At 38.8% G+C, this 13,885-nt stretch overlaps 1 protein-coding gene across 1 annotated transcript in view; it reads left to right on the forward strand.

Annotated features, from left to right (window-relative positions):
* LOC147570821 (uncharacterized) overlaps positions 1 to 10,200 on the forward strand; it is a 33,451-nt gene extending 23,251 nt beyond the window's left edge. The window contains exons 9-15 of the mRNA XM_086696761.1: positions 145 to 249; positions 798 to 851; positions 4,921 to 5,025; positions 6,783 to 6,836; positions 7,442 to 7,546; positions 8,366 to 8,419; positions 9,943 to 10,200. Coding sequence (XP_086552887.1) covers positions 145 to 249; positions 798 to 851; positions 4,921 to 5,025; positions 6,783 to 6,836; positions 7,442 to 7,546; positions 8,366 to 8,419; positions 9,943 to 9,971 — 506 coding nt within the window. The 3' untranslated portion in view covers positions 9,972 to 10,200. The remainder of the gene's footprint in view (positions 1 to 144; positions 250 to 797; positions 852 to 4,920; positions 5,026 to 6,782; positions 6,837 to 7,441; positions 7,547 to 8,365; positions 8,420 to 9,942) is intronic.
* The last annotated feature ends 3,685 nt before the right edge of the window (positions 10,201 to 13,885 follow it).

Below are 13,885 nucleotides of genomic sequence, written 5' to 3' on the forward strand. Positions count from 1 at the left end.
TCTGATGGCGCAAAGGTCTCATGCTACTTTGTTTATAGCTGTTGCATGATCTGCTGAATAGATAAATGACTTCTTTTTCTTCATATTTTGGAGATTTTAGGTCATAGTCAAACTTTTCATCGACTTACATTTCTTTCTTTGAAGGAGGAGAAGTTAATGTCAGTGATATTCAAAGTATTCTGGAGAAAATGGGGGTAGAGCTCACAGATAAGGAGTGCTCAAAACTAAAGAAATGTCTGCCAGTCAATGGTGAGTATTTAAAAAAACAATGTAGCCTTTAAGGAACTCAGACTTGTGTTTATTTTTTGAGAAGTTCTAGAATTATTTCCATTTGATAAAAACAGGATTTAGAAGGAATTATGCAGTTCCAGTTTAAGAAGTAACCCCAGCGGTGCCACTTTGTTTATAGAATCATTGGCCCCTTCAGTCACTAACCTGGTATTAAGTCAAGGAAGTGCCTATTCTAACTTTTGATTCTAGTCAGAAGGCATCCTCAAGAATAAACAGGGACATACAGGAAAGTAAAAAGAGTGAGAAAATACCAGAAAGGGAAAATGGGGACATTAAAGGGAGGCATAGGGAATTAAGATGTGTGTGTTTCAGCATAGTAGAGTGCCCATAATAACTCCCTCAGAAGCCAGGGGGCCATATTGAAAATTTTCTCTACTTGTTAACTGTTTTCTTGGTTATTTACAATTAAATTAGGCCTTTTCTGGGGGTAAATTATGATGTCTGTCTTTTCTAAATGCCTAACTTAATCTTTCATTGGTGTGGTCTGATTTCTTTCTTTCTTACAGCTGTTGGAAAGGTGTACCAAAATAGGTTGATGGATGGTGTAAAAACCCTTAAAGGTGAGTGACAGTTATAGCAAAAAAGCAGATGAATCTGAATCTGAAAAGCAGACGAGAAGCCTTTGCCACTGTGTGTGTATGTGTGTGTAAAACTACATTCATGTTTTTTCCAAAGATCTTTTCTGTATTTATTTTACGAAATGGCCTCCTGTACCATTCTTTTACCTTAAGATGGAAGCAAAAGTCCACATAAAAGTAGAACTCTTGAATAACTTCACCCTTAAGGAAATGGTAAACTAGAAAAATGTCTAATCAGCACAAGTAGGTAAAAGGAAGTTTATGTGTATAGTCATGGATTCTAAGATCATGAAGAAATGTCTTCTTTGAAAATTCATGACTATGGACCTATGTTCATGTTGGTTCCAATTCATATTTGCACTCCCTGCATGGGCCAGGAACTCACAAAAATTTAACAAAAAGTGAGGCACCTGGGTGGCTCTGTCAGTTGAGTGTGTGACTTTGGCTCAGGTCATGATCTCATGGTTTGTGGGTTTGAGCCCCATGTCACACTCTGTGCTGAGAGTGCAGAGCCTGCTTTGGATTCTCTGTCTCAGTCTCTCTCCGCACCTCCCCCACTCACACGCATGTGCGTTCTCTCTCTCTCTCAAAAGAAATAAATATTAAAAGAAAAATTTTTTAAAGTTTGCGCCAGCATTGTAGTAACTCTAGTATTCAAGAAATTCATCCTCATATCATGGTCCGAAGAATTTTCCCTGTAAAACTTTTCTTAAAATGACCTTGAAACAGAAAATTACAAAAGATGAAAAAATTTTGCCAAAAGGGAATTAAAAGCAAAAATGAACTATTGGGACCTCATCAAGATAAAAGGCTTCTGCGCTACAAAGGAAACAATCAACAAAACTAAAAGGCAACCGTCGGAATGGGAGAAGATATTTGCAAATGACATATTGGATAAAGGGCTAGTATCCGAAATCTATAAAGAACTCGCAAACTCCACATCTGAAAAACAAATAACCCAGTGAAGGAATGGGCAGAAGACATGAATAGACACTTTTCCAAAGAAGACATCCAGATAGCCAACAGACACATGAAACGATGCTCAACATCACTCATCATCAGGGAAATACAAATCAAAGCCACGCTGAGATACCACCTCACGCTGAGTGGTCAGAGTGGCTAAAATGAACAAATCAGGTGATTATAGATGCTGGCCAGGATGTGAAGAAATGGGAACCCTCTTGCACTGTTGGTGGGAATGCAAACTGGTAGAGCCGCTCTGGAAAACAGTGTGGAGGTTCCTCAAAAAATTAAAAATAGATCTACCCTATGACCCAGCAATAGCACTGTTAGGAATTTCCCCAAGGGATACAGGAGTGCTGATGCATGGGGGCACATGTACCCCAATGTTGATAGCAGTGCTTTCAACAATAGCCAAATCATGGAAAGAGCCTAACTGTCCATCAACTGATGAATGGATAAAGAAGATGTGGTTTATATATGCAATGGAATACTACTTGGCAATGAGAAAGAATGAAATCTGGCCTTTTGTAGCAACGTGGATGGAACTGGAGAGTGTTATGCGAAGTGAAATAAGTCAGGCAGAGAAAGACAGATACCATATGCTTTCACTCATATGTGGATCCTGAGAAACTTAACAGAAGGCCATGGGGGAGAGGAAGGGGGAAAAAAAAGTTAGAGAGGGAAGGAGGCAAAGCAGAAGAGACTTAAAAACTGAGACCAAACTGAGGGTTGATGGGCGTTGGGGGAGAGGGGAAAGTGGCTGATGGGCATTGAGGAGGGCACTTGTTGGGATGAGCACTGGGTGTTGCATGGAAACCAATTTGACAATAAAGTATATTTAAAAAAAATTTGCCAATATATACGATAAAAAGTGGAACGCCCAAAGACTTCCTATGACACAAATATTTTAGATAGACCATAAAATAAGTATGCTTTAAATGACTGAATTCACAAAAGGAAAATGGAAATACTCTTAAAAACTAGCACAGGAAAACATGGATTTGAAAGGAGTCAAAATTTCTAGAAATGAACTGTCTAGCCTGGAAAATTTAAAACCATAATGGTTTTATTGGCAGATGGAAATGAAGAATTAATTGGATTACTGGAATAGAACTCTGAAAAAATTGCCAAGATTCCAGCATGAAGACAAAAAAGTAACAAACAGGAAGGAGGAGTAAGAGGCCTGAGGGTCAGAGTGAAAAATCGGCCCGTTTATCCAACAGTATACAAAAGAGCTAGCAGAGACAAAGAAAGAAAATGCTAATTTGAAGACCTAACAGTTGGTAATTTTTTGTGATTGTTCAAAGACATGGATCCTAAAACACAGGGCACGTAATGAGTCCTAAAAGGTTGCTTCAGAGGTCTCTGGTTAATCAAATCGTAAGCAAGTCACAGAACACCAAAACAGAACAAAACAAAAAACCCTACGGGCAACCACAGTGCATTCTGACTACCTACAAATGAGCAATTAGACTTATAGTGGACTACAATGAGATGCCACCTTACACCCCATAGGATGGCGATTTTATAAAAAGGAACAGAAGCGCCTGCATGGCTCAGTCAGTCAGTTAAGCATCCAACTTCAGCTCAGGTCATGATCTCACAGTTCGTGAGTGTGAGACCCACATCAGGCTGTGCTTTGGATCCTCTATCCTTTCTCTGCCCCCCCCCCCCCCACCACCACACCCCGCTCATGCTTTCTCCACTCCCCCCCACTCAAAAATAAACATTTAAAAAATTAAAATTTTTAAAAAGGAACAGAAAATAACAAGTGTTGGTGAAAATGTGGAGAAGTTGGAACACTTGTGCGCTGGTGGTGGAAGCGTGAAATGGTGCAGCCACTATGAAAACCAGTATGGCAGTTCCTCAAAAACTTAAAATTACTACGTGATTCGGCAATTCCATTTCTGGGCTTGTGTCTTAGTTCATTCAGGCTGCTATAATAAATTTCCAGGGACTGGATGGCTTATAAACAACAGAAGTTCATTTCTCACAGTTCTGGGGACTAGAGTCCCAAGATCAGGATGCCAGCATGGCGGGTAAGGGCCCTCCTCTGGGTTGTATTTGTACAGTGACTTCGCATTGTATCATTCCAAGGTGGAAGGGGCAAGGGATCTCTGCAGGTTATCCTTTATAAAGACACTAATCTCATTCATAAGGGCTCTGCCCTCATGACCTAATAACCTCCCAAAGGACCCATCTCTTAATACCATCAATTTGAGAATTAGGTTTTCGATATATGAATGGCAGGGGGTAGGGGGGCACACAGACATTCAGGCTTTTGTAGTGCGTATCCAAATGTGTATATCCAGCACTATTCAAAGAGCCAAGAGATGGGCTCAGTCTGTGTGTTCATCAACCTTAACATGGAAAGAAATTGTGACACAGGCTACAACATGGTGAACATTGAAGACATTTTGCTAAGTGAAATAAGCCAATCACAAAAAGACAGATACTGTACGGTTCTATTAATGTAAGATAACCTGGAGCAGTCAGATTCATAGAGACAGAGGCTGGGTGTAGGGAGGAATGAGGAGTGTTGTTTGAGGAGTACGGACTTTTAATCTGGGAAGATAGAAGGTTCTGGGATGGATAGTGGGTGATGGTTCTAAAACAAGGTGAGTATGTTCCATGCCACTGAACTCTATCCTGAAAAATGGTTAAAATGGTAAATGTATGTCATGCATATTCTACTCTATATATATTTCAATCTCACAAGATGAGAGAAATTATTAGACATTTTTGGGAAAATTTATTCAGAGGAAAGAACCATGTAAACTGTGCAGCAAACAAAAATAATACTTTCCTACTGGCAGAAGCATATGAATTTTGTTTTCTGTATTTCTGTAAATCGTCTTGAAGTTCTGCCACAGTCTTTAAAAGCTAATTATATAAATGGATTCCCACAATTACTCATTGGAGGAAATTCTAATTCCGCCTTTATTACTGACACTCTTAGATACAACTGAATATACATTCGACCTTTTTCTTTAAGGTGAAACCAATATCTATAACACACAGGAATTCATAGCTATTGTCACATTCTAAGGTTATTCAATGTTGCTTACATTCTTCTCTTTCTTCCAAGGAGGGATTGTTGATGTTGCTAACCTAGACACTGCTTTGCAAAACATGGGAATGAATCTCACAGGAATGGAAAATAGCGATTTGATAAAGAACCTACCTGTTGATGGTGAGTAAGCATATAAATTTTTGCATCACTGAATATAACTTGAGTTGTGAGCTTCTCTAAAATCATCTCTGAAGAAGTTTGTTTGCCAATAAGAAGATATTTGTAAAAACTTAGAAATGAGCTCGGAAAGAAAATAAAGTAATATTCTTTCTTGTCATTTTATTAACATATTTCATCAATCTTTTTAATTCTGGATCCAAAGGAATGCTAAAAACATAGTTCTTTGATTAGGACTACAAAAAGTGAGGGAATAGATAAATAATTAGGGGTGAAAATAGCATGAAAAACGGTCTAGAGGAGATGAATACAGAAAAAATAGGAAAATAAAAGAGAAAATGTGGGAGTCTAAACATGAGAGGCACATTCCAAAGCCGTATGATAGCACTCATTCATTTTCTCAGAGCGGTCTGCAAACACTCAGGCTATCACATACAGAATTTTGCCTTTTTCTGAAGCTACATAATATCCCACTCCTATTTCAAATTCCATGATCTAAATAAAGGCCACATTCTCAGGCAGTTCCCTTGAAGAACTAGAAACACTGAAATACAATTGAAGCTGAATGAGGGCTGAAATGCAGTGGTTCAATGAAAATATTATGCTAAGTGAAAGAAGCCAGTCACAAAAGAGCACGTATTGTATGATTCCATTTATAGGAAATGTCCAGAATAAGCAGATCTGTATGTACTACATATTAATGTTTCCATTTGGATTTTTAGAAATCTTGTCCTCATATAATATACTGACACTTAGTCCTGACACTTTCCCTGACACAGATAGATTAGTGATTGCCTAGGACTGCGGTTGGGGCTGTAGATGGGAACTGCAAATTAATGGCATGAGGCTTCTTTTTTTTTATGATGAGGTTTCTTTTGCGGAATATGAAAACGTTCCAAAATTAGATTGCAGTGGTAGTTGCAGAATTCAGTCTATATCCTAAAACTGTTCACTTGTACACTTGAAATGGATGAATTTGTTTGGTATGCAAATTATATCTCAATAAATTGTTTAAAAATGAATATTGGCCTGCTCTGTACTTTTAGAGCCAGAAGATAATAAAGAACAAAAGTGACATGAAGCTTCTATTTACATATTTGTCATCTACAAATTAGACAAAACATAATAATGTGTGCAAATGCAGTGTCTTAGTTGTTTTTGGTCTAGTAAGGAAAAATGAATCTGAGATCCTATAGAATCCCAAATTTCTATCTTTGTAATATGCTTTCATGTTAATGTCTTTAAATATTGATTTAAAAATATACAGAATCTCTACTTTTAAAATTATCTCAAGCCAATCACTGAAGTGATCATTAATTTACTCATAGGGAATAAAGGAGTAAGAAACTCTGTGTCAAAAAAAAAAAAAAAAAGTCAGGAACTACTAAATATCAGCTTATTACATAAGGAGATCAATTGTAAGAGCCAGATACAAACATTAATATGTAGCACACAAAAATTGTAAATTCTGTTCCTTGTGCCTGATGTAAACAGTGGAGAGTTTCCCAACGTATAGGAGTCATGAGGCCGACTCTGTGGGAAATGGTGACTTAATTTTATATCTCATCCTTAACTACCAGAGGTTTAATTTTCTGTAGTTCAATGAATCAAAGCTCTAGTAATATTTTAGAACTTCTGGCTCAAGATGAATATAGGATAAAATATTGGAGTATACATATATTGCTTTCTTTTTTAAATTCCATATTGCTAATGAGTGCCGGTGTTAGATTTGTATTTGATTTACGTGGCTCTCTTAACAGATAATGGGAAGGTTGAAGTGAAAAAGTTAATGGATGCATTGAAAATGTTTTCTGGTGAGTGGCAAGTTACTATAAAATTGTACTATTTTAAAAATATCTCCTCAACTGCCCCAAACTGTTTATATGTCTTTATATTATGTCTCATTGAATACTTGTTTTCAGAGTCTTAGGCTGTATTTATTTGTACAACTTAAATTTTAAAAATACAATGACGATTCTGTGTCTTGGTAAGAAATCTGGCCCAAATGTTTTTAATAAAGCAATAATATCACTTACCTCACTAATATTCAAATAATCCCATACCTTGATAGGCATATATGAAGAGAAAAATCACATAATTTAGGATCTCCCCAGAATTCTAAGTTCCCCTGCCAAAGTTATAAATTTCCATGATTTCCATCATTCTAACTTGCTGGCCAATCTTAAAAGCAAATCTACCCTCTGCTGCATTAGATGCACACAGATCCATCACTAAGAGAGTATGCCTTTTAGGAGATTAAGGACCTGTGTTCTATTTGTGGCCTCCCTGTGATTCTGTGTAGTTGTATGTGTTTCCTTTTACTCGCTCGCTACTTCCGAGCCGAAGGTGATCATTTTTTCATTATCTGGAATCATTAGATTCCAAATTGTCACGCACTGATGTTCCTGTCTTTTGAAAGGAAAAAAGATTGATGCCAACGATCTGCTAAAGGTCCTGGGAGCCATGGGGATCGAGCTCCCTGAAAAGGAACTAGTGAGGCTGAGACAGACGGTACCTATCGACGGTGAGCCATTTAAGTCTCAGAACAGCCTTTCCGGGGACATTGGTTTTGTGGGGTCATTGTCAGCAGTTCTTTTTTTTTTTTTTTTTTTTTTTTTTTTAATTTTTTTTTTTTTCAACGTTTATTTATTTTTGGGACAGAGAGAGACAGAGCATGAACGGGGGAGGGGCAGAGAGAGAGGGAGACACAGAATCGGAAACAGGCTCCAGGCTCCGAGCCATCAGCCCAGAGCCTGACGCGGGGCTCGAACTCCCGGACCGTGAGATCGTGACCTGGCTGAAGTCAGACGCTTAACCGACTGCGCCACCCAGGCGCCCCATTGTCAGCAGTTCTAAATTGTTGTCTCTTTGTTTCTCCTAAAAAGTACTGAAAATAATTTTTAAAACAAATTAAGTTTGCTGACGTACAGATTCAATCTGTCAACCCAGCTCTTTAACCATAACCATATTGCCATCAGAGTTGATGCAGGTTGTAATAACACTACCCAGTCACGGCCCTGAGAGGCCTGCATGATAGGAAGGAAACTGAGGGAAGTGAGACACAGGTTAAAAAAAAAAGGGGGAGGGGACACAAAGAAGTAGTGATTTTTTTTTTTTTTCCTGCACAGTATAGTCTTCCCAGCAGTCTTCTTGGTTGCTGAACACTGGGTACATTTTTGTCACAATTTTTTTCCTAAAATAATTTTTATTTGATGAGGAGATAGAACAGATTTCCTAGGGAAAGAGTAAAAAAGATTGCTCCTAGAATTACCCAGTTGCCCAAAAACTGTGTGTCCATGTTCTTTTCCTTTGGATATAAATTATGGTTTTTCTTTTCTAATAGCTGCTGGAAAGGTGTATAAGAACAGATTGTTGGATGGTGTGAAGTCTGTAAAAGGTATTTAAGAACCATGATTAGCAGAAAAGTCTGCTAAATGTCAACACAAATATCAACACAAACATCTTACCACCAGGTTTTGAGTCATGTCTACATTCCTGTATTTAGATTTTTTTATTTCATTATGTTAAGCACGTTTGCATAATCACCCATGGTATAGTATTGCAAGGGATCCATTCACTCTTGGAGAATATTTCTAAATAGCACCCCCAAAGAATCATTTGAAATCTAATTTATACAACACATAATATACAGAATATCATAGGCAGTTTTTCTGAGCGTTTGCCCAACAACAATACAAAGGATTTTGGAGTGACCTTTAATAATTTTATGGCACAAATCAAGTTATTTTCTTTTTTATTTTTATTTATTTATTTATTTATTTATTTTATTTTATTTTATTTTATTTTTAAGGCAGAGAGAGACAGAGCATGAGTGGGGATGGGGCAGAGAGAGAGAGGGAGACACAGAACTGGAAGCAGGCTCCAGGCTCTGAGCTGTGAGCACAGACCCCGACGCGGGGCTCGAACTCACAAACTGTGAGATCATGACCTGAGCCGAAGTCGGACGCCCAGCCAACTGAGCCACCCAGGCGCCCCTCAAGTTATTTTCTCTAAAACATTCTTTCCTAAAGACCAGTTAACAACAATAGCAGCAACAGCAAATGTGGAAAAGAAGCATGGTATTGTGGCCAAAATGCTTTTTTACTTCCTCTTCCTGTAGGTCCTTAGAAAAAGAGACCAGAAGGGGAAGTAGGAAGGGAAAGAGGAAAAGGGTAGAAGGTTTGCTGCTATTTAATGAGAGAAGCCTCTTGCAGGTGGCACTTGGCCTCCTGACATCCCAGATACTTGGAATAATTCCAGTCAGCAACATTCTTGGAGAATTTTGTGGTGAATGTGTTGTTCATGACAGTTTTCTCTTCGAGAGCATTGAATCCATTTTTATAGTCTTTTCATCTTTCATACACTTTTTGTATATTGCAATAGCAGAACATTGATGATCTGAATCTTGAACTATCCCTCTCAGCTGATACCTTGGCTTTGTTTTGGGGACAGACCTGCACAGTACTCTCTCTGTTTTCCCGATGGGGACAGTCCTATCATTGGTATTCTTTCGGCCCCTCTTTTAACAGATGAGTATTACTTAATACTACAAATAGTAACTTTAAACACATAATCACAGCCTGTCACCCAGTAATGCTTCAACCTCAGAATATTTTTTAAGTAGGCTAAATGCCCAATGTGGGGCCTGAACTCACGACGCCAAGATCAAGAGTCACACATTCTACTGACTAAGTCAGCCAGGCACCCCCAACCTCAGAACATTTTATCTAAGTTGTTCTTGACATCATTTTAGGTGATTTACTGAGTCAACCTTATATGCCTGTTCACTAATACAAATAAATTGTACTTTTTCTTTGTTTTTTTTATCATACTAAAATGCATGTGAGAAAAAAAATTATATATAATCTTTGGAAATCACGTAATTTTTTTTTCATGATTACTTCCTGTTTGTTTCTTAAGGAGGAATGGTTAAAGCCAATATAACCTAGACAATGTTCTGGAAAATCTGGGAATTGAACACACAGAAAAGGAACGTGAAGCTCTGGCAGAAAATCTGCCACTTAGTGGTAAGCATTGTAGATAATAATGAGCCTTAGGAGTTTACATTTATGAGCTTGTGTAAGAGAATGTATATTAACTAGTGATATTTGGTATACCAAAAGAAATTAGAAGCATTTGCAAAGATAGGGATGAACAGTCTTCATTTAAGAACAGATCACGTATTGTTTAGGGTAAACTACATTTTTATTTAAAAACAAACCTAAAATTATGTCCCGGGTAAATGCAGCAGAAGTTAAATTCTTTCCCCCGTGAAAGTCCAAGGCGAGAGTATCTTTGGGTAATGGACAGTGGCTCTTCTCCATTCAGCGATCCAGGGACCCAGGTTCCTTGCCTCTCGGATTCCTTTTTAAGGCCTTGTCATCGTTTCTGTCTAATAATGGAATGGAAAGGAGAGCATGAAGGAGAGAGAGTGCACGCGTTATTTCCGTAGCCATTCCTCTGTGGAGAACCGGTCACGTGGCTGCACCTAAATAAATGTGAGGCGGAGGTGGGGCGGTAGAGATGTAGTATCTGTCTGGGCATCCACTTCCATTTATGATTCTATGCTCTGAGAGGAAATCAGAGTATTGGTAGGTAGTTAGCTGCTTTTTGTGTTTTGTTTTGTATTCATTGACAGTTGCCTCAAATATACATGCACCATGTGATTTGAAGCCCAGGAGACCTTCCCTAAAAAGTCTCCGTGAGACTAGAACTGAAGAAGATAAAATAAAACGAAATCAAATCAAAATAAATCCATAAAGGAAAACTGTTTCCTAGTCATCTTCATTGAGGTTAACAGTATATATTTCCAGGTAACAAGCCCAACACCAGATTGCAGCAGATAGTTTTGCTTTGTCCCCAGCTGAGGACTGTTAATGCCTAAAGGAGCCTGTAACCAACCACAACTTAGACAAGCCTTGAGTTCCGCAATGGGGAAACTGGCTCGTTAACAGAAAAAAGGTGTAGTCTTGGGCTTCTTTGCTTCTCTTGCACATGCTTGGCTTCTCTGTCACCTGCCCATTCCAGCTTCACGTTCTTCAAGTCGAATCACTTACCTTCTCATTATGTTTTAAAACATCACTCAGAAATGTTAGAAAGACCTAAGGAACAGGGGTTATGGTTTATGCAGTCAGCTATCCTCTTGAGGCTTTTGGTTTATAGATTTGTGGCATTGTAGGCCTTCCTTTATTTTGCTTTGGGGAATGGTGGTGTGCAACCAGTGAGGTTAGTTGGACACAGCCGTGATCTCAAGAGTGCCATGCTTGGGGTTTAGTGCTCTGATTTGGCCATCAAGAGGGTCTTCATAATTTGCTTTTAAATTTTTTAATGTTTATTTATTTTGGAGACTGAGAGAGACAGAGCGTGAGCAGGGGAGGGGCAGAGAGAGAGGGAGACCCAGAATCTGAAGTAGGCTCCAGGCTCCGAGCTGTCAGCACAGAGCCCGATGCGGGGCTCGAACCCACGGATCGTGAGATCGTGACCTGAGCTGAAGTTGGACGCTTAACCGACTGAGCTGCCCAAGTGCCACAAGAGAGTCTTCACAATTCTATCTTTGAATTTGTGTTTCCTAATTGAAGTCTGATGGGAAACTAGAGCATGGCTGGGGCTTGGCACCCTGGCTCAGGCATGTGACTGCCGCTGCCATTTAGTCCCCAGGATGTATTCTGGGTCAACCACTCCACAGCCTCTGGTATGGCCAACCTCCCTTTCACCACCATGCCTGGCAACATCTGCATCCCCTGACCCCAGCAGGGACCTGGGCATGGATGCAGGGAGGGCTGGCATTGGCAACCTGTACCTGAAGGCATCTTGTGACAAGACGTGGCAGCAGCAGTCCCCACTTTGGGCTGGCAGGGTCAAGCCTGTTCCTCATCCCCTTCCAGGTATCTAGTGTGTCCCCACGTCAAGGCTGCATTACTCTTGGGAGTCGCCTGTCCATAGTGAGTTGAGGCAACCAGTGCATTGGAAAGTGAGACACGTGACTCACTTTTCAGATGTGTGGTTCTGGCGGCAGGAGGAAGGAAGGAAGTCTGCTGCTAGTGAGCCTCGTGCATGCTGAGTAATGGGACCACCCAGGGTGCCTGTGAGGTTCTGCACTCAACCCTAGAAGATGCCATGCCTGTGACAGTGCAACATTTACCAGCTGACTTATAAACAAAAACTAAAACAAAAACACCACCATGACAGTTTGGGAACAAGACTGTGGAAGAAAAAAAAAAGCAAAGTTTTTCTTCCTGATTTTTGAACAAGGGGTCCCACGTTTTCATTTTGTACTTGGCCCAGTAAATAAAGTAGCTGGTCTTAGGGGGTTGACCAATCCTTCCTGATATTGGCACAATGCCATATTGCTATAACTCTCTAGCTTTAGCTAATGATTTCTTTTTTCCCAAACATAGAAAGGTAGAAACATTTACCCAAACTTTATGCATGTGCTGGTAACAAAAGATTGAGAACACATAACCAGCCATTCCAAGTTAATAGTTGAAATAACTAAAGAAAAGTATTAGTAAAAGATAGAACATGAAAAATGTTTTCAACATCAATCATGGGAAGAACCTTGCATTTGCATCAGAAGGGCTATCAGAGACCAAACAACAACATACTTAGCCTACCGTAACATTCCTGCAAGTGTAAGACAGAGAAAGCTTTCTTGGGTAAACCCTCTATCTACCATAGAATGAATTCTTTGCAATCCATTGCATAAAAGTTTTTGGCTGGTGAGATTAAATTGTGGGGAGAATCTCTATTTCTTAATTTAGCTCCTTTATCTTTTTATAATATTGCCAAATTATGGTATTTCTTACAGCTAATGGGAAGACTGAGCTCAAAAAATTGATGGAAGCAGTGGAAACTATTACAGGTTAATTAGAAGCTTCTATAAATCTAATGTCTTTATTCTTTAGCTAATTTATATTTTTATGTAGAACCATCATTTTTACATTCCCTTTTTTATTCTATTCTACCCATTTTTCTTCTATATTGATGAATATCTGCATACAGTTGCCCAGAATTACACATTAGAACATTTGCATTTTAGCACTAATTTTTCTGTGTGAATTTATAGTAGCAAATTTCTTAGTTTCTGGAATATTTGCCAAGAATAGTCACTATTCTTGATTTTGAAAGCCTAAATTTGAATTAGCATAGCTGATGATACAGCAAACTTTCACAGAGATAAAATTCTGTTATCATTAAGAGATTAGGGGAGAGAGAATATCCTTACAAAATAAATGGATCTTATGCCTACAGTGTCCTAATTTGTATTATATAAACTGCATCAGTATGTCTATTACTTTACTAAGCGTAAGAGAGAAATTCTATTTCTACCCCCAATTAATGACAGTGGCGAACAGTTAACATATTGTGTGTGTTTGCTCATTCAGCTATTGTAGCTGAAGCTGTAAAGGGTCAACAGGTTTGGGGGGGGCTGTGGTTAGGCCCTTCTCTCTACTAATCTGTGACCATTTTGTTATGTTGAAGGGGGAGAGGTTGATGTCAGTGATGTAGGAGGTGTTCTGGAAAACATGGGAGTAACTGTCACAGATAAGGAATGTGTAGAGCTCGTAAAAAAGCTGCCAGTTAATGGTGAGCATTTAAAATATTAATATGGTCTTGAAGGAAGCACACATTTCTTATTTTGTTTATGAGAACTTCTATATACTTTCTGATAGCATAGAAAAAATGCTTTCAAAAACTACTTAGTATGAATGATTTCACTCATGTAATTATGTATCTTCACATACTGATAGATAATATGTAGGTATATTCTAGGTTGTTAACATGAATCATCTAGGGACTTGTGGCTGCACCATAGACTGAGAAGGAAGAAGCAGAAAAAGGCACTTAAACAAAAACAAAGACC

The sequence above is a fragment of the Puma concolor genome, unplaced genomic scaffold, assembly GCF_028749965.1.
Source record: "Puma concolor isolate L17-30 unplaced genomic scaffold, mPumCon1.1.hap2 unalloc_scaffold_91, whole genome shotgun sequence".
Classification (NCBI taxonomy): domain Eukaryota; kingdom Metazoa; phylum Chordata; class Mammalia; order Carnivora; family Felidae; genus Puma; species Puma concolor.